Source organism: Geospiza fortis, unplaced genomic scaffold, assembly GCF_000277835.1.
Source record: "Geospiza fortis unplaced genomic scaffold, GeoFor_1.0 scaffold145, whole genome shotgun sequence".
In the NCBI taxonomy this organism is placed as follows: domain Eukaryota; kingdom Metazoa; phylum Chordata; class Aves; order Passeriformes; family Thraupidae; genus Geospiza; species Geospiza fortis.
This window is the reverse complement of record NW_005054362.1, coordinates 2,173,866-2,191,094: the sequence shown is the minus strand read 5'-3', so window position 1 is coordinate 2,191,094 and position 17,229 is coordinate 2,173,866. Positions and strand designations below refer to the sequence as shown.

General features: G+C 43.4%; 3 protein-coding genes across 4 annotated transcripts in view; 2 read left to right on the top strand and 1 right to left on the bottom strand.

Moving 5' to 3' along the window:
• The window catches only part of TMED2 (transmembrane p24 trafficking protein 2), an 8,975-nt gene extending 2,950 nt beyond the window's left edge, over positions 1 to 6,025 (top strand). The window contains exons 2-5 of the mRNA XM_005424004.2: positions 788 to 980; positions 1,364 to 1,384; positions 3,261 to 3,368; positions 4,542 to 6,025. Of these exons, the coding sequence (XP_005424061.2) occupies positions 788 to 980; positions 1,364 to 1,384; positions 3,261 to 3,368; positions 4,542 to 4,666 (447 nt within the window). The 3' untranslated portion in view covers positions 4,667 to 6,025. The remainder of the gene's footprint in view (positions 1 to 787; positions 981 to 1,363; positions 1,385 to 3,260; positions 3,369 to 4,541) is intronic.
• A 595-nt stretch (positions 6,026 to 6,620) lies between these two features.
• Positions 6,621 to 14,084, top strand: DDX55 (DEAD-box helicase 55). 2 transcript variants are annotated; one of them, XM_005424003.2, is made up of 14 exons: positions 6,621 to 6,749; positions 6,997 to 7,047; positions 7,135 to 7,221; positions 7,786 to 7,877; positions 7,971 to 8,033; positions 8,627 to 8,776; positions 9,278 to 9,467; positions 9,606 to 9,688; positions 10,067 to 10,198; positions 11,105 to 11,197; positions 11,826 to 11,940; positions 12,616 to 12,784; positions 13,137 to 13,429; positions 13,844 to 14,084. In XM_005424003.2, the coding sequence occupies exons 1-14, from the start codon at positions 6,642 to 6,644 to the stop codon at positions 14,006 to 14,008; spliced, it is 1,791 nt and encodes a 596-aa protein (XP_005424060.1). In that variant the 5' UTR covers positions 6,621 to 6,641; the 3' UTR covers positions 14,009 to 14,084. The 2 variants fall into 2 exon arrangements, with proteins under 2 accessions (XP_005424060.1, XP_030915355.1); XM_031059495.1 differs by having other exon boundaries at positions 6,739 to 6,749; positions 7,142 to 7,221.
• Positions 14,085 to 14,160: 76 nt separating this feature from the next.
• Positions 14,161 to 17,229, bottom strand: part of EIF2B1 (eukaryotic translation initiation factor 2B subunit alpha) — a 3,877-nt gene continuing 808 nt past the window's right edge. The window contains exons 2-7 of the mRNA XM_014308252.2: positions 17,074 to 17,227; positions 16,860 to 16,972; positions 16,171 to 16,239; positions 15,425 to 15,500; positions 15,106 to 15,231; positions 14,161 to 14,693 (exon numbers count right to left, since the gene is read on the bottom strand). Coding sequence (XP_014163727.2) covers positions 14,538 to 14,693; positions 15,106 to 15,231; positions 15,425 to 15,500; positions 16,171 to 16,239; positions 16,860 to 16,972; positions 17,074 to 17,227 — 694 coding nt within the window. The 3' untranslated portion in view covers positions 14,161 to 14,537. The remainder of the gene's footprint in view (positions 14,694 to 15,105; positions 15,232 to 15,424; positions 15,501 to 16,170; positions 16,240 to 16,859; positions 16,973 to 17,073; positions 17,228 to 17,229) is intronic.

The following is a 17,229-nucleotide window of genomic DNA, read 5'->3' as shown; positions in this document are numbered from 1 at the left end:
GGCCGCGGTTCCTCTCTGGAATCGGGTGCTGCCCATGGAGGAGCAGCGTGCTGCCCCGTGGTGTGTTTAATCCGGGTGGTTGGCATCGGGAGAGTTTTGAGCCAATACTGATCTTCAGATAGGTATCGAATCAGGAGATGCTGAGTACGAATTGATTTCATCGTGTTAGAGAGCAGAGAGGGTTTTGTTTGGGATGTCACAGAGGTGGGAGTTGTTGCTGGGGGTCCTGTAGCAGCTGGAAATGACACAAGGCTGGGACACAGGACAGGGCTGGCAGCTCTGAGATCCCCTTCCCTTGTGGGAGCTCAGCAGCAGTGTGGCCTGGTGGGATGGGAATTCAGGATCCCAGTGACCCTGAGAGCTCAGAACTCAGGTGTTCAGTCCATTTGCAATGGTAACTGCAACAATGCCCGACTGTGTGTCTGAAGTCGATTGGAGAATGGCTTTTTTTCCTTTTTGTTTTCCTTCAGACATCAGAGATAAGGTTTCTCCTGCAGCTGTTAGTTTGCCAAAGAGCCAGGGTTTGTGGTTTGCTTGCTCTTGACTGCTTATCTCGACCACAGGAGGCCAGGGAGGGAGGCTTTTGCACGACTTTCTTTACCAAGAACTTTGTGGGGTTTTTTAGAAGAGATTTCTGTGCGGGGAGCTGCACCAATGAGTTGTGGGAGGGAAAGATTGAAATGTGCCAAAGCAGCCAGATTACAGATGGTGTTGGTGCCTGTGATGGTGCATTTGAGAGCTCTGTGTTTGGAATTCAAACCTGTGCCCCTCTGTTTTCCCCACGCAGATCACAGGCCCTGATAATAAAGGGATTTATAAAGGCGACCGAGAGTCCAGTGGAAAATACACCTTTGCTGCCCACATGGATGGAACTTACAAGTTTTGCTTTAGCAACAGGATGTCCACCATGACTCCCAAGATAGTGATGTTCACTATCGATATCGGGGAAGCTCCCAAGGGGCAAGACATGGAGACAGAAGGTGAGGAAGAGTCCTGGAAGGAACCGAGCTCCAGCTCGGGAGCCCTTCCCTACCTGCATGACTTGGGAACTTGAGTAGGGCTCTCAGCATTCCCATTCCTCCAGGTGGAACTAGCTGTTCTCTTGCACAGCTAAAGTGGATGTTTTTAGGCCTGGTTACACAGTTTGAGGCAAAATCACCAGAGGGTCCCATCTGCAGACACTAATGCTTCCATCCTTTAGCCCTTCATCAGTGCCATCCTCTGATTCCTAGCAGGCTCAGCCCAGTGGAGCCTTAGTTGATAAATGTGCTAATAGGAAACTTCTCCCATAGCTGTGTAAATGACTGTTTTATCTGCAGCCTTTTGTCCTGTACCTGTGTTCATCTCTCACACTTTCCTCTAGGTGGTGGAGATACCTGGGATGGTATGTGGACTGCTTTTTGAAAGCTCCTTAGCATCTTGTCTCTGGCACATGTTCATTCACTAACAGCTAACTTGGCTTTTTCTCTGTAACATTGGTTTGGAGCATGAGAATGTCTTTATTTAATAAACTACCCAAAAGGTCTGATTCTGAGCAATGCTGAGCACCTGCAGGCTCCCAGTGGCAGGTTTATACCCTGAGCAGCTCTTGGGATCAGCTCCTTGCACTGATGGCAGTTTGCCTTCAGGTGGTTGTTCATGGCTGACAGATTTAATCAGTTTAGGTGAAATTGAGCTAAAACACGGAACATCCAAGAAAGCTGGATGGTTTTGGCAAGGTTTGCTTTCTATTGCTAAAGGGGATGTTGAGTAATCAAAAGCTTTAGGAGGCAATAAGCTGCTTGTAGGTTATGAATTATTACTGATGGGTCAGGGGAAAAACTCAAACTTGTAATTTGCTGTAAAAAAAAAGAAATGTATTGCATAGCAAGTTATAAAGTTTATTTATAAATCAATGACTGTAGCTAGAAAGTCAACCAATTCTTGTTTTCTATTTTGGCAATTAAATAACTTGGGCTTGATTGAGTGCTTGATGTTGCTTAAAAATAGCACAGTCCTAACTTTGGATTTTTTTTAAAGACTCACTTAAATCTTTTACTGAGTCTGCCTATATCTGTTGTAAAGAGTATTAGTGCAATAAAACAATTTTCTGAAGTGAATTTTTGGAGTGGTTTTAGACTGTCCCTGCAACTGTAGTTTCTTCTCTTACCAATGAACTGCACTAACTGCAGTGACCAGTTTGCCATGAAAATAAGGGATTTTAGGTATAGGGAAAGTGAGTGTGGTTTGCACAGCTATTGAGAGTTTAATTGTGACTTGTATGAGTGTTATTCTCTGGTCCTCTTTTTTGACTGTTCCCCACAAGGTGTGTGTTTTGAATAGCTCTATTTTCAGAGTGTGATCTGAAACACTTGATTTACAAATAAAACTGTAGTAAGGTAGCTTCCAAGTCAACTGTCCCTTGAAAGGAAAATATGTTGGGTTTTGTGACTTTTAAAGAGAGCTGATTGCCCAGAGTGTGTCTGTGGAATGATACTTCAACCTGATGCTAGAAAACTTTGCAAATGACTTGCCTAATTATATAAATTTGTGATGGACAGATCTTTGAGTGTGGATGTATTAAAAAGATCCTGTGATTGACAGTCAAACCACTAAATCTGAGATCTCTGAGCCTTCCATTTGCTGAACTGTCTCAAGCTGGTTTTGTGCTGCTGGTTTGGTATTTAACTCCTCTCCTGCTTTCACAACACCACAAGTGAAGGCTGTGCCAGGGCCCCTGGGCATTGTGCCCCCTCAATGCTGGGTTTCAGCTGAGCTTGAAGATCACAGGATGTGATTTTTTGCTTCAGAAAGTGATCTCATGATTTGCCAGCATCATGATCTTGAGCTAAATTCTCAGTCATTCTATTTTTGCAAGCTTAACAACTAGGAAAAGCTGTCATGTTAAGTTAATTTGCTTGGAATATATTGGATGATATTGGCAAAATAGATTTTAGTGTGGGGTATTGATCTCATGCATTCTTCCATTCTGTTCTCCTGGAAAAGTATGTGCACACTGGAAATGTGGGGTCTCTGCTGAGTCTGAATTGTGTCTCCTCCTGTTTGGATGTGGAGAAATGTTCTCCCACTTGTTAAACACCACAGAGACACGTCAGGGAAAGTGCTACAGAAACTGAGCTTGGCTGTAAGGGTAGGAAGTGTTCAGCTGTACTGCCAGACCTTCTGCAGCAGGAAATTACCTTGAACTGCTCGTAAATTCATTGAAATCGTTTTCTCCAGTCATTAACAGACTTTCTGATGCTTCTGAAATTACTCTGCAGCTCATCAGAACAAGCTAGAAGAGATGATTAACGAGTTAGCAGTGGCCATGACAGCAGTGAAGCACGAGCAGGAGTACATGGAGGTCCGGGAGAGAATACATCGAGCAAGTAGGTGCCAGCCCCAGCACTGCCTTCCCCTCTGCTCTGACCTTGTAGATGGGCATTTAAACATCACTCCATGAAAACTATTCCAACTGACTTCAGAAGTAGTCATTTAAATCCTGCAGGGCCTGACACAGAGTAAAGAATGGAGGTGTTGCTTGCAGTCATCTTTAAATTGGCTTCCCCTCGTTGTTATACAAAATAACATTTGCTTGAGTGATGTAAATTCTGCAGTTGTTTGGATGGTGTATTCATGCAGATACCAGTGGTGGTGTTATTTATTTCATATACAAGGGCAGGGTGAACCATGGGATGGTTTTAAACTGAAGGGGAGGAGGTTCAGATCAGATATTGGGGAAAAATTCCTCCCTGGGAGTGTGGTACAGCCCTGGCACAGCGTGCCCAGGGAAGCTGTGCCTGCTCCATCCCTGGGGGTGCCCAAGGAAGCTGTCCCTGCTCGTGGTGAGGGGTGAGACTGGATGAGTTTGAAGGTTCCCTTCCAACCCAAACCATTCTGTGATTTGGTTCCCAAACTTTGGTTGAACTGTTACCTCACCCTTGAAGTGGATGTGGTTTAATAATTGAGCCAAAATCTCTTTTTAAAATGTTTTGTTGAAATAGAGCAGAGCTACTGTTACTTTCATGGGTGAGAATCAAGGGCAAGTATTTTTCATGTGAAAACACAGCATTATATGAAAGCAGCTACTGTTACTTGCCCTTGATTCTCATCCATGAAAGTATTTTTCATGTGAAAACACAACATTATATAAAAGCACTGTCTCCTCAATTATTTGAAGCTATGAATATCTCCAGTTTTGTGACATTTGTTACTAATGGTCTGATTTAAGAAAAATCTGAATGTTTAGAACCAAAGATGGTGACCCTTGGGAGATCAGCAGTTCCCTGCTTGACTCTGAAGAAGCAGGAGGCTTTGTTTGGCAGCTCAGAGGCCAGAAGGGTGGGCAGAATAGAGAAAGATGCTGCAGTGTATGTCCAAAGTGGGTTTAAAAACAAACTGTTCTGAAAAATCCCCCTCAGATCTCATCTCTGTGAGATGAGACACCTGTGATGACCTGACACCAACCCAGTGCTTCCTGTGCAATGCTCCAGTTTCACTGCAGAATGTTTTCAGTTTAAATGCTTTGTTAATAACCACTTTTTAATTTTTTTCCCCAACAGTTAATGACAACACAAACAGCAGAGTGGTTCTTTGGTCATTCTTTGAAGCCCTTGTACTAGTTGCCATGACACTGGGACAAATCTACTACCTGAAGAGGTTTTTTGAAGTCCGAAGGGTGGTGTAAGATCCTTCTGTGGTCTCAGATTTCAGTTCACTCTCTACCAAACATCCTGGTCACAAACAAAAAAAAAAAGTCATTTAGTTTCTGAACCCTCTTTACTGAACTGTAAAACTTATTTGCTTATGTTCCTTCCTAGTTAAGAAAAAAAAAAAGAATTGTTTTTATATATCTTCTGTAGCAAAAGCTGTGCTGAAATCTTGTCACTTTATTGGCATCATTTTGTTCCACTGGGATCTGCCCAGTCTGTGTGCTAAGCAAGGTCCAGGCAAGCTGCAAACTCTGTAACTCACTCTAGTAACAAGCTGTTCTGTCTTTTCTAACTTTTTTCCCTGTTTGCAGAAGCACTTGCACTTCTGCCCAGGGAAACGGTACAAGGCCCTAAGGTGACTGTTTGCATCCTGACACCCTTAACCCTGCAGTAGGTGTTACCAACTGAAATAATCCCTTCTCCACTCACAGAAACTGCCAAGGAAAAGCTTAAAATTCATAAATTCATACCTAGTTGCTATTTAAAAGATAATCATCAGCAACTGTCTTAATGATACCAACTTCTTCCCAAAGTTCTTTTTAATTAAATAGTTGATATGAAAAATGTTTTTTTTTTTTGTTCTCTGCTCATCACCAAATGTTCCTTACACGGTTTTTAGTCTCTCAGAGGTTTTATTTGGAAGCCAATTGTGTGCAGTGTCTTGGCAAACACTGGTGAACCCTTTGGCTTTTGCAGGTCCAAAGCTCAGACTGTTTGCCCAGTGCCCAGGGCAGAATGTTCAGGAAATCTGGGTTCCTGAGGCCAGAGGGTTCTGGATCCTGGGGGTTCAATCCACGCTATGCAGCCCTTGTATTTAAGTGCAGTGGCAAACTCTGCCATGATCTGATCAGAATTAGCATAATGCTAAATACTGGTGTGTTTTCTTTTTTCAGGCACATGTAGATTTGTTTTTGTATAAAGTTCCTTTCCTCGGTTCTCTGATGATTGGTTTAAAAATTTAAGAAGCGTCTGATGTGGGTGCTGAGCCAGGATTATGTTGTGACTGATGTATATTAGTTGTAATCATTTTTGGGGGTGGGGTGGGGTCTTTTCCAGGGGGGATCCTCTACAAGTAACACACAACAGTTTTGTACAATTAATTTAAAATTTGTTACAGGTTTTCATGTTCCAGGTAAAGTTTTTTCAACCTCGGGCAAACACTTGCAGCAGTTCTTCAGAGAGGTGGCTGTTACACCTTATTGCAACTGTTGTGTGCCAATATTTTTGTGTAAAACACTGAAAATTGAATTCTAAGATGTACATTTAAAAATTGCTCGTGAATCTAAATATGACCCAGGTTCGATAAATAAACAAATTCTTTAAAAAAATAAAAAGCAGCTTTGTGGTTTTTTTTTTCTTTAATACCCTCAGGAAGTACAAATTACCACAAAGGGGTTTTTATAAATGATTTCTTTAGTAATGACCAAAAACTGAACCACAAGAAATTCCAGTGATAAGAGCAGTGGAACTGCCCGGGGAGGCTGTGGATTCTCCCTCTGTGCAGCCATTCCAAACCCACCTGGTGTGTTCTGCGTCTCCTGCTCAAGGTGACCCCGCCTTGGTAGGGCGCTCAGACTGCATAACTCCAGAGTTTTCTCCATCCAGTGATTCCCTGCTTTCTTAAAATACCAGGAATTTATCCAGAGTCCATCCAGCTTTTGGGGCAGGGAGAATAAATATCAGATAACTCTGAAACTACATCTTATGGTTGGGGTACTGGGGTGGCACAGCACTGCTGTAATACCCTCAGAAGTACTCACTGCGATAGGCAGCTCGCCATAAAAATGGGAATTTTTGGTTAAATCCGAAGTTTGTTTTTCAACGCGGAGGTGGGGCGCGCCGGAACTGATGTGCGGCGGAACGGGAGGTGCGGCGGTTGTGTTTCCGCCGAGCGCCGCGGCGGCGGCCCTGGTGCTGGGGAGCGGCGGGGCGGTGACACCGGCGGCCAAGATGGAGGCGGTGACTGAGGGCGCCTGGAGCTCGCTGCCGGTGCCGCTGAGCCCGGGCGTGCTGCGGGCGCTGCGCGAGCTCCGCTTCCACCAAATGACCCCGGTGCAGGTGCGGGGCCCCGCGGCACGGCCGGGGAAGGGGAGGCCGGGCTGAGGAAGGAGGGCGCGGACGGTGTCAGCGGCGCCGGGGCCGCGGCTGTCTCAGCAATCACCGCGTCCTGGAGCCGCCTCCGTGACTCTCCCACCGGCGCTGCCTGGGTGATGTTCACAGCGAGCTCTGATGTGTCGGAGGAGTTTTCACCTCTGTGAGATTTACCTGCGCTTCTCCTGCTCATGTGGTGCTTCTCTTTTTTCAGTCTGCGACCATCCCGCTGTTCATGAGTAACAAAGATGTGGCTGCAGAAGCGGTGAGTGCTTTCCCTTCCTGCAGCTCCTTGTTTTCCAGCTTTGTCTCTGGAGCTGAGGGAGGGCTGATGCCGTTCCCACTCTCACAGGTCACAGGCAGTGGGAAAACCTTGGCGTTTGTGATTCCCATCCTGGAAATTCTTCTCAGACGGGAAGAAAAATTAAAGAAAATGCAGGTGAGATTAAAATATTCAGTACTGAGTTTATGTTTGTGATGTGCCAATAAGATTTGAGAATTTCAAGAAAATATCCATAAGGAAAATTGCCTGCACCCAGAATGACTGTGTGCTCAGCAACAATAAACTGTTTAAAACCTGGAAATAAAACTGGGGTGCTCTCATTGCACTGAGGTACAGCTTTTTCTCTCATGAACAGAACAGGGATCTGAGCTGTGAGAGAAATGTCCCAAAATATGGAATACACTGATACTCTGCAAGTGAGATTTGAATGCTCTTTAGCATCCATTGACCTTGAATACATTTCAGTGTGCAGAGATCTTCAGTGTCATTTGCTGTTAAATGTCATTGTTAGATGCTGCTCTAACAGCAGGGACATTTTACACATTGATACAAAGGCTTTCATAGGCATTTTTGGATGTTTGTTATATTTTATTGTATTTCTCTGGAAATGTTTTGTCTGAAACCAGGCTCAAAAATTATGGTTCATATTCACATACTTTGAAAGGGAGGATTCTGCCCAAATCTTTCTATTTTTTCTCCCCACAAATTCCTGTTTTTCAGGTTGGAGCTATCATTATCACCCCAACCAGGGAGTTGGCCATCCAGATTGATGAGGTGCTGTCACATTTCACAAAACACTTCCCCATGTTCAGGTGGGTGAACTTCAACATTTCCATGACCACCCTTCCTTCTGTCACCCAGCAAAACTTCCAGGTGACCCAAATCTTTCTGTTTCACTCTTTCAGTCAGATTCTTCTCATTGGAGGGAGGAACCCCATGGAAGATGTTGAGAAGTTCAAGGAGCAGGGGTGAGTTGTGTGTGTGTCAGTGTCTCAGAGCTGTGGTTTTCTCCTTGTCAGGGTTCTCAGCCCAGAGCTGTGCTCCTGCTGCTGCTGGAGGGGGGTGCTGCTGCCAGAATCTTTTGGGGTGAGCTGGGAGATTGTGGGGTCTGTTCCTGGAGTGAGGTGCAGCCCTTATGTGACATCAGCACCATTTATCTGCTGCCTGGGTGAGGAACAGAGCTGAAAATGCCTTCAGTGAATATTTCACTTCTCCCTGCTCATTAATTTGCTGGAATTGTTTGGTGCTGATGTCGATGATGGAGTTTTGAAGGAGTGAGTCCTGTTTGCCCCTGGATTTTGCATGGAGGCACCAGATATTCCTGCAGTGATAGCTGCTTTCCATGCTTGCTGTTTATTTTCTAAACTTTTGCTGCCACAGGGATGTGCTTTCACCTGGGCGTTCCCCCACACCACTGAGACATGGGTGCAGTTAAAAGTGACAAAATGAATTGTTTTACTGAAGAGTGCAGGGCAGGGCTGTGCTGTGGGAGCAATGTCAGGAGTTCTCCCAGGTTGCTGCCCCTGGGTGAGGGAATTTTTCTGTGTGTGTGCACCAACAGGGGGAACATCATCGTGGCCACCCCGGGCCGCCTGGAGGATCTGTTCAGGAGAAAGGCAGAGGGGCTGGACCTGGCCAGCTGTGTCAAGGCTCTGGATGTGCTGGTGTTGGATGAAGCAGACAGACTCCTAGATATGGGCTTTGAAGCCAGGTATTGAAATAATTAATTCTTGTGGTTCTTCTGCAGTTTTAAATGAGTTGATGTGTGATGGATGTGAATGAGCGTGGCCTGCAGTGGCCTCCAAAGTTAATTTGTTCTGTTTTTTGAAATTTCTGAATTTGTTCTTTCATCTTTGCTCTGTAACTACACAAAGCACTTGCTAAGGGGGAGGAGAATCAGGAAACGTGGGGCCTCAATAAATATTGACTTTCCTTTGTTGAGATGTATGTTAGCATATCTCTATTAATAAGTATCATTATTCACACTCCAGAATGGCTTAAAACACTTTAACCAATAAGCTTTGATCTCTCTTTTCTCTGTCTTTCTGAGAGAAAGAGAGGTGAGAGCTTACCTCTCTTCTCTCACAGTTAAGGTAATTATTTCAATAGCACTTTGACATGTGATAACAAAGCCTAAACTCCTTTCCAGTGATTGAAGCTCTTCCTGAGGGAAGCCTTGGGACAGTTCCATTTTCCCTGTGCTTCCTTGCAGCCTGAATGCCATTCTGGACTTTCTGCCCAAGCAGAGGAGGACAGGTCTGTTCTCAGCCACCCAGACCCAGGAGCTGGAGAACCTGGTGAGGGCAGGGCTGCGGAACCCCGTGCGCATCTCGGTCAAGGAGAAGGGGGTGGCAGCCAGCAACACCCAGAAAACCCCAACTCGCCTGGAGAACTACTACATGGTGTGAGCCTGGGCTCTGACTGAGCTCCCTGACCCCACTCTTTCTTCCTGGTCCTGTCAATAAGATTTTAAGTCTTAGGATCACAGTAACAGGAGAGCCAAAGTCCATTTTCTTATGTTTTTCTTTTGCAATTTTTAGATCTGCAAGGCAGATGAGAAGTTTAACCAGTTGGTGCATTTTCTTCGGCAGCACAAACAGGAAAAGCATTTGGTCTTTTTCAGGTAATTCTGTTTGTGTTTCATTGTGAGAGCAGTTTGGTTTTTAATTACTCAAATTCCAAAACTCTGCCCTTTGTTGCAAAGGACACAACTATTTTCAAAGTGATTAATTTTGAGAGCTGTTTTTTAGAATATAGTGCCTAAAAAGAGATTAATCATTGCTTCATGTCAGGATTGTGTTATTTAGCAAAACATAAATTTTATGCATTTTTAAAGTAAGACATTATAGATGATAATATGTTAATTATAAAAATTATGTGCATGTTTTAAATAAAAAAGTGTAAATTTTTGAAAGGGCTTGGGAAACTCTAGCTTGACTGTCTAAACCTGATTAAAAATGCAGCATAACCTTTTGCTTTATGCCTGTCTTTATCACTACAGCACATGTGCCTGTGTGGAATATTATGGGAAGGCTCTGGAATCCTTAATTAAGCAGGTGAAAATAATGAGCATCCACGGGAAGATGAAGCACAAACGAAACAAGATTTTCACGGAGTTTCGGAAGCTCCCGGGGTGAGAACGTGGGAATGGCTGAACAGGGGGAGGTGGTTGTGTCTGACTGTTCTGCTGCTGCTTGGTGTGGAAGGATGGCTCAGGTGAAGGATGCTCCAGGCTGGTTCTGAGTGTATTGATGATATCACAGATTGTGATGTTGATAATATCACAAAGGGTGACCACAAACAAAGGGAGAATGGGACTGGAGCATCTGCACCCTACTTCAGATAATCCATGTGGCAGCACAGGAGGTGAGCACACTGCACTGTCAATTGCTACAATCACACATTAGCCCTGATGTTTAAACAAACTGGTAGCAAAAATAAGCTTTTCCTGATTATTAACCAGAGTGGGAACCAGGATGTTACTTTGTTAGCATGTGAGCAAGAACATGGCAACGCTGCAGTAACCTGCCCACAGGGAAATGTTCTTTGGCAGCTTTGCAGGATGCTGTTAAGAAACTCTTGCCTCATCAACTGTCATTTTTGTTATTGCATGGAACCTGAGTTTTAGCTTTTTATATTGTGAGAAAAAGAATTACCAGCAGATTGTAAGAACAGTTGTTGAAAAGAACAGCATGTCAGTTTTGCTAAAATTGTCACTCAAGTCTTAAGTCTTTTATTTAAACATTTATTATAGTACATTCAGCTGAGGTGGATGCAGTGCTGGTTTAAAATTTGAATTTTTAATGAGGAATTGATTTGTCTTAGAAATGTAACATAAATCACAATAATTTTCAAAATGTTATGTAGAATTGTAGTTGGTGAAAGCTGCAATTACCTTATATTTTGTCTCTTAAAAAACCCCAAATGTTTTAGTGTTTTGTTCCTCACTCTCCAGTGAAGGTGCAGAACACACAGCTGTGAGGAGGCTGGCTCTTCTCAAATGACAGGTTAATGAAAATACACTTTTCCTTCTTCCTAGGGGCATTTTGGTGTGCACAGATGTGATGGCCCGTGGCATTGACATTCCAGAAGTGCACTGGGTGTTGCAGTATGACCCACCCAGCAGTGCCAGGTACAACTTCACATCCTGAGATCCTTTTCCTTTCTGTGTGGTCTTTTCTTTCCGTGCTGTTCAGGTCTGAGTTAGGAACAAAAACCTGCATAAAACACATCTAATAATTTCCTGGAGGTTAATCTGAGAGAACACACAAAATAATGCAGGAGCAAGGGAGGCTGAAACAGTGCAGGTTTTGTTGTCACTGCTGAATTGCAGTGACTCTGTGGTGTGTAGGTGTCAGTCAGGGGGTGATTGTCACATCTGTGTGCAGAGGTGGCTCTGGGGTAGGGCTTTGTGTGAGAATATCAGAGAGAGTGAGAGGTGACACTGGGGTGAAGAACAGAGATGAGAGCAGGGACTGAGCTCTTCAAGGAATGGTACATTGAAAGCTCACAGGAAAGGAGCTTTTCCATAGATTTTAACTTTTGCTGTCATAATTCTTCCTACAACTTGCTTGAATTTCACTCCCAAAGCAGATGCCCCTTGCTTTAGCCTAACAATTGAGTGGGATTGCCACATGCCTCTTGTGTTACACTTTGCTCATTCCTGTTGGTTTAGTTTAGTGTTTTCCATCCCACAAGATTTGCCCTTTTGCTGCCCAGTGCTTCCAAAGCCAGCTGAGCTCTCTGCTGGGCTCTTTCAGTGCCTTCGTGCATCGCTGCGGTCGCACGGCGCGGATCGGCAACGTGGGCAGCGCTCTGGTGTTTCTGCTTCCCATGGAAGAATCCTACATTAACTTCCTCTCAATCAACCAGAAGGTGAGTAGGGTTTTATTCTACTCCAAAGCAGGAAAGAGCAAGGGCACAGATTTACTGATAGGAGCTTTGAAATCTGAATTTGTAGAACTTGGGGTCATACATGTGGGTAATGTTTTAGCAGAGGTGCAGAATTAAAAGACAAGAGCTGCTTATTAATCACCAAATACAGCTGGAACATGAAATACAGCTCCAGTGTTAGCCACTGGGTTTGTAAGAGGAACATGCAAAGAGTAAGGAAAGGCCCTTTGTTCCTGGGGGTGTAAATTGAGCATTTGCAGGGGGGCAGTGCTGGCTTAAGGTCCTGCCCCAGCCCTGCCAGCAGCAGCTCACACCCTGCAGCCTCTCTGCTCTTTACTTACAACTCCTGCAGTCTGCCATGCCTGCTCCTGCCTGTGAGGGATTCATTGTGTGAGTTCTCTGGAGACCTCCTAGTGAGAGCAGAGCTTGATGAAGCAGGAGATGAAGATGTTGCCTCTGTGGAGCTGCAGGGCCAGGAGCTGCTGTGTGGGGCTGATGGTCAGCAACACTCAACACTCGTGTGTTGGAGTGCCCAAAGGGAGAGGGGCTCAAAGCTGACTGAGGATTAACTGGGTAAGGGTGAGTTTGAGGTTTCACAGTGCATTCCACATCATTTGGTTGAACTTTTGATTTTGTTGTTTATTTTCTGGTTGCCAGTGTCCCATGCAGGAAATGAAACCACAGACAAATGTGCTGGATCTTCTTCCCAAGCTGAAGTCCATGGCCCTGGCTGACAGGGCAGTGTTTGAGAAAGGGATGAAAGCCTTTGTATCTTATGTCCAGGCTTATGCCAAACACGAGTGTAACCTGATCTTCCGGATCAAAGGTAATTCCCAGCAGGGCTGGCGCCTCTCACTGCTTTTCTCAGACAACAAAAGCATAGTGGTGTTGTCCAAAAGCTTCAGCTTCTGATTTTGATCTCACATTCCCTTCCTGCACCATCAGATTTTGACTAAACTCCTATTTTTTTTCAAGCATCTTGTTTCAAGAGGAAACATTTCAATATGGAGCTTGACCAAACTGATAAAAGCAGAAATAAAAGTGACTTAGTATTGCTGCCAGGATTAAGGGATAGAGTACAAACAATACTCTAAAATAATGTAGACTTTTGTTTTCCTTTCAGTTAAATTTAACTTTTTATCCAGCAGAAACTTACTTTATGATCTTTATTTCAACAGATCTGGATTTTGCCAGTCTTGCCAGAGGTTTTGCATTATTAAAAATGCCAAAGATGCCTGAACTAAGAGGAAAATGTTTTCCAGACTTTACTCCAGTCACTGTCAATACAGACTCCATTTCATTTAAGGATAAAAACAGAGAAAAGCAAAGACAAAAGAAATTAGAAGAACTAAAAAAAGAAAGAGAGGAAAATCAAGGGAAAAAGAAATTTGTAAAGAACAAAGCATGGTCAAAGCAGAAAGCCAAGAGGGAGAAGAAGAAGAAAGTAACAGCTAAAAGGAGGCGTGAAGAGGTAACTTGTGTCCATCCCTTAAACTGAAGTGATTTCTGTGCCAATGGCAGAGCCTGGGATTTTAGTCTGGTGGAACTGATGGCTGTGAAATAACATTTTAGGACTTGGACAAACAAAGCTTAAAAAATGATAGAGCTTTTAAAAGCCAAACACTAAAACAACTTCTCAGCACTGATGCTGGTCAGTAATAGGATTTTTATTTCTCAGAGGTGCAGAATTATGGCCTGAGGGTGCTTTTGTCAATTTTCAGCAAATGTAGCTGAGAGTTAACAGTGTCCTGGGTAGGAACTGAATATTACTTCCTGCTTGGATATTTCTGGCAAACTCTGACTTGTAATCTTCTCTTGTGTTCAACTGTGTACAATGAAAACCTTTTGGTGTTGTGTTTAATTTGTTGTTTTCAACTTCCAACAGGGCTCTGATATTGAAGATGAGGATATGGAAGAGCTGCTGAATGACACAAGACTCTTGAAAAGACTAAAAAAGGGGAAAATTAGTGAAGAAGAGTTTGAGAAGAAACTAACAGGCAACCACAGGCTCAAAGCAGAAACTGTTGAGGACATAGATTCTGAAGGCTGACAGTCACTCTAACCACATTTTTACATTAAAACACTGCTTATTTCAATAAAACTGGATTTCTATAAAAAATAGAGAACAAAATACTGCTCTAAAAAGAGAACAAAGCTGATCTAATTTCTTCACAGAGACCTGGCATCCCTAAGGACACAGAGCCTGCAGTTGTTGAGAACAAAGCTAAAAGCACCACTGGTGTGGCAGGAGCTGCAGTTTCCATCAGCAGCCTTGGGCATGTTTTCATTTTGGTTTTTTCAAGTACATACCACAGATCAGTAACAGCAAACCTCAGAGTGAGTCTGGATACACCATAAGGGATTTTATTTTAAAGTATCAAAATAATCCATCCCTCTTTAAAATAATTTAATTGTGGCCTTTAGGAGCTTTCATAACTCTGGAAATTTTTTCAACAGTGGTCCATAATTATGTTAATCCTTCTAATGGCATTTCCTTGCCATGTTCATGTATCATCCTCCAAGTTCTTAGAACCCTGGCAGTCACTGGAGATGACACATCCTGTGCAGGAGTCTCTGAGTTACAGGTAAAGTTTAATGAGTTCATCACTGACAGCTGAAGGAGTCAGCACACCGAGGTCTGTGAAGAGCAGAGTGATCAGTGATGGGGAGGTGTAGTCAATCCAGGGGTGCTCCTCTTTTAGGTTCTGACTTGTTTTCAGAGTGTCTGCTTTGTACTAGAAGGAAACAGAGACCATGAGTTACTGCACAACTGCAAGTTAAATCCTCTTTTGGGCAAGAGCAGTGCTACAGCCTCAAGCAGATGTTTGTGGTAAAACTGAAGGAAGTCAAGTGCACAGACTGGAGCGACCATGGCCTCAGCTCTTTTATCTTGAGTAAAAAGTAGCAATTGTAGTTCTGGAGTTTGTTGGTTTAACTGTTTCTTACCCTCAGCTGCTCCTGTGCCCTAAAGGAACTGCTTTAGGAACAGAGTATCAGTATCAGGACAAATTATGGCTGTTTGGTGCCTCTGCCATGGAGCAACCCCAAAATATACCACAGCAGAGAGATCCAGATAATCAGAGATGCTTAGGAGACAATTTTTCACAGGCACATCAGTGAAATAGATGGAAGTTGAGTTTCTCTCACCTTAAACCTGTCAGGGACGTCCTGCTGATTGAGAGGGAAGAGTCTGACAAACTTGAAACTTTCTGCTACCACATAAAATGGCTTATTCTGGGCTTTGGCACACACAGCAATTTGATTGGTGCCAATCTGTGGAGACAGATGGAAAACAACATTGCAGACTCAGTGCTTGCCTGAAAATACTGCCCAGTTTCCAACAATTAACAGACATTTACTGGATAAATCCACATGGAAGAGCCTTTTCAAAAAGCTTTAAATGCTTCAGAGAAACCAAACTTTAAAAGTCCAGAGTGTACAGAATGATGTAAGAAACTCACATTACCTTGTTGATAATGCCTCCACTTTCAACTACACCTTCAGCACCAACTAACACCAGGTCCACTTTCTCCATAATGTAGCTGTTAAATGGGGAGAAAAAATCCAAGCATTACTGGGTAATAGGACAAATGACTTGCTGAACAGCACAGAAATGAGTAATTCAAACAATCTTTCCATTTTCTGCACTAGTTCCATCTACCTCCTTAAGTCCACATGCTGCTACACATCCTTGGAGTGAGATTTCATCTCCTTCCCTGCAGGAATATTAAGTAGCCTTTTCTTCCCCAGCCATAGCTGACCCTGGCAATTGTGTAAAAGCTGGAAGAAGCTGAACTCTAACTAGGAATGTGCAGCTTTATTGTAGTTGTTTCTTTTCTCATGTATTGGGCTTGTACTAAGCAGTGCTAATTTAGCAAACACCTTAAGAAACCACAAAATGATTACACTTATGCAAATTAGGAAAAAATGTGGCTTCTTTGTTTAGCACCTCAGTTCTTTTTCACAGATCTGTACAAGTTCTTAGGTCTGGTTCTTTCTTTCATTCCAACATGCAAAATCAAATGCTTGTGTTGTAGCTGACACATTCTAATTGTGCACCTAAAGCTGTAACTTGTTTGGCCTGTTGGATGACTTTGACAAACTAAGTAATATCTCTGGGGTTTCAACAAGCTGCTTACATCTAAGTTTATTTTGTTTTGCTGTCAAAATGAAATTGTGATGAAAAATATCAAAATTTATGATCAGGCTCACCCAACTGCAGCATCCAGAATCACGGTCACGGGAATGTTCAGCTTCCTCAGGGCTTTTGCCATTTTTTGCCTATTAAAGAAAATGTTTGGACCTTAACAATTATTTTTTTTAAAGACAATAATAGGAAGATATTGTCTGAAAGACTGAAGCCTGCCCCCATTCCCCTGCTGGCAGAACAGAAAATGAGTTATTGTATAGAAATGGAAGGAATTGTTATGTTTTGTTAGTGACATCACCCAGTGTGCAGGGTTAACTCCTTCACTTACACAACAATACCTGCTCTGAAGGAATTATTTGGCATCTTTAAATGACATTGTTAACTGTATATTTTACTTTACTATGATTAGCATAATACTGATTATTTTAGCCTACTTTTTAAAGAAACAATTATAAAAGCAGTTGTATCCCATCTCCCAAGGGAAAAGTAGGTTTCCTGGCACTGACCAAAAGTCTGTCAACCTTTGAGGAAAACGCAGATAACACTAATTTGGATATCAAGTACGGAAAGTTAATTACCAGTATTTTTTAGATTTTTTTTTCACTTGTCCAGAATAATGTGGTATGAGTGACACTTGCCATTTAAAATGCCCCAACCAAGCCTAGCAGCTTTTCTTAGGGCAGGACAACTTGGATGGTAGCTGTAACTTACCCTGTTAACCAAGATAAACCCCAAATTAATGAATACTCGCCCTGCTTCATCTGGCTGTGACTCAGTAACATAAACACTGAATCGCTTCTTGGCCTCCACGGCTGCTTCCAACACCCTGAGGACCACCCTGGAGTAGGCATGTGTCAGTATTCGCTGCCAGGACAAAAAATTCGCACATTACTCCCCTCCTTTTCCTCCCTCCCTGTCCGCAACAGCAGAACCGAACAGCAGCGCCCCTGCCCCGGCCTACTCACAGCACCGTCTCTGATGAAAGGGTGACACAGCTTGGCGATTTTATTCCTCGACAGAGACACTTTGGTCAGGAAGATCTCCCCGCGCTCGATCATGATTTCTTTGCACTTGGAGTAGTCCTGGCAAAGAGCGGGATGCGGGCTGAGCGGCCGCAGGCT

What these genes read in the sequence shown, in the direction of transcription:
- DDX55 (XM_005424003.2), top strand. Translation starts at nt 6,642, where the DNA reads ATGGAGGCGGTGACTGAGGGCGCCTGGAGCTCGCTGCCGGTGCCGCTG. An exon ending in GAGTTTCGGAAGCTCCCGGG is followed by an intron (nt 10,199 to 11,104) that starts GTGAGAACGTGG and finishes CCTTCTTCCTAG; the next exon opens with GGGCATTTTGGTGTGCACAG. An exon ending in CCTGATCTTCCGGATCAAAG is followed by an intron (nt 12,785 to 13,136) that starts GTAATTCCCAGC and finishes TTATTTCAACAG; the next exon opens with ATCTGGATTTTGCCAGTCTT.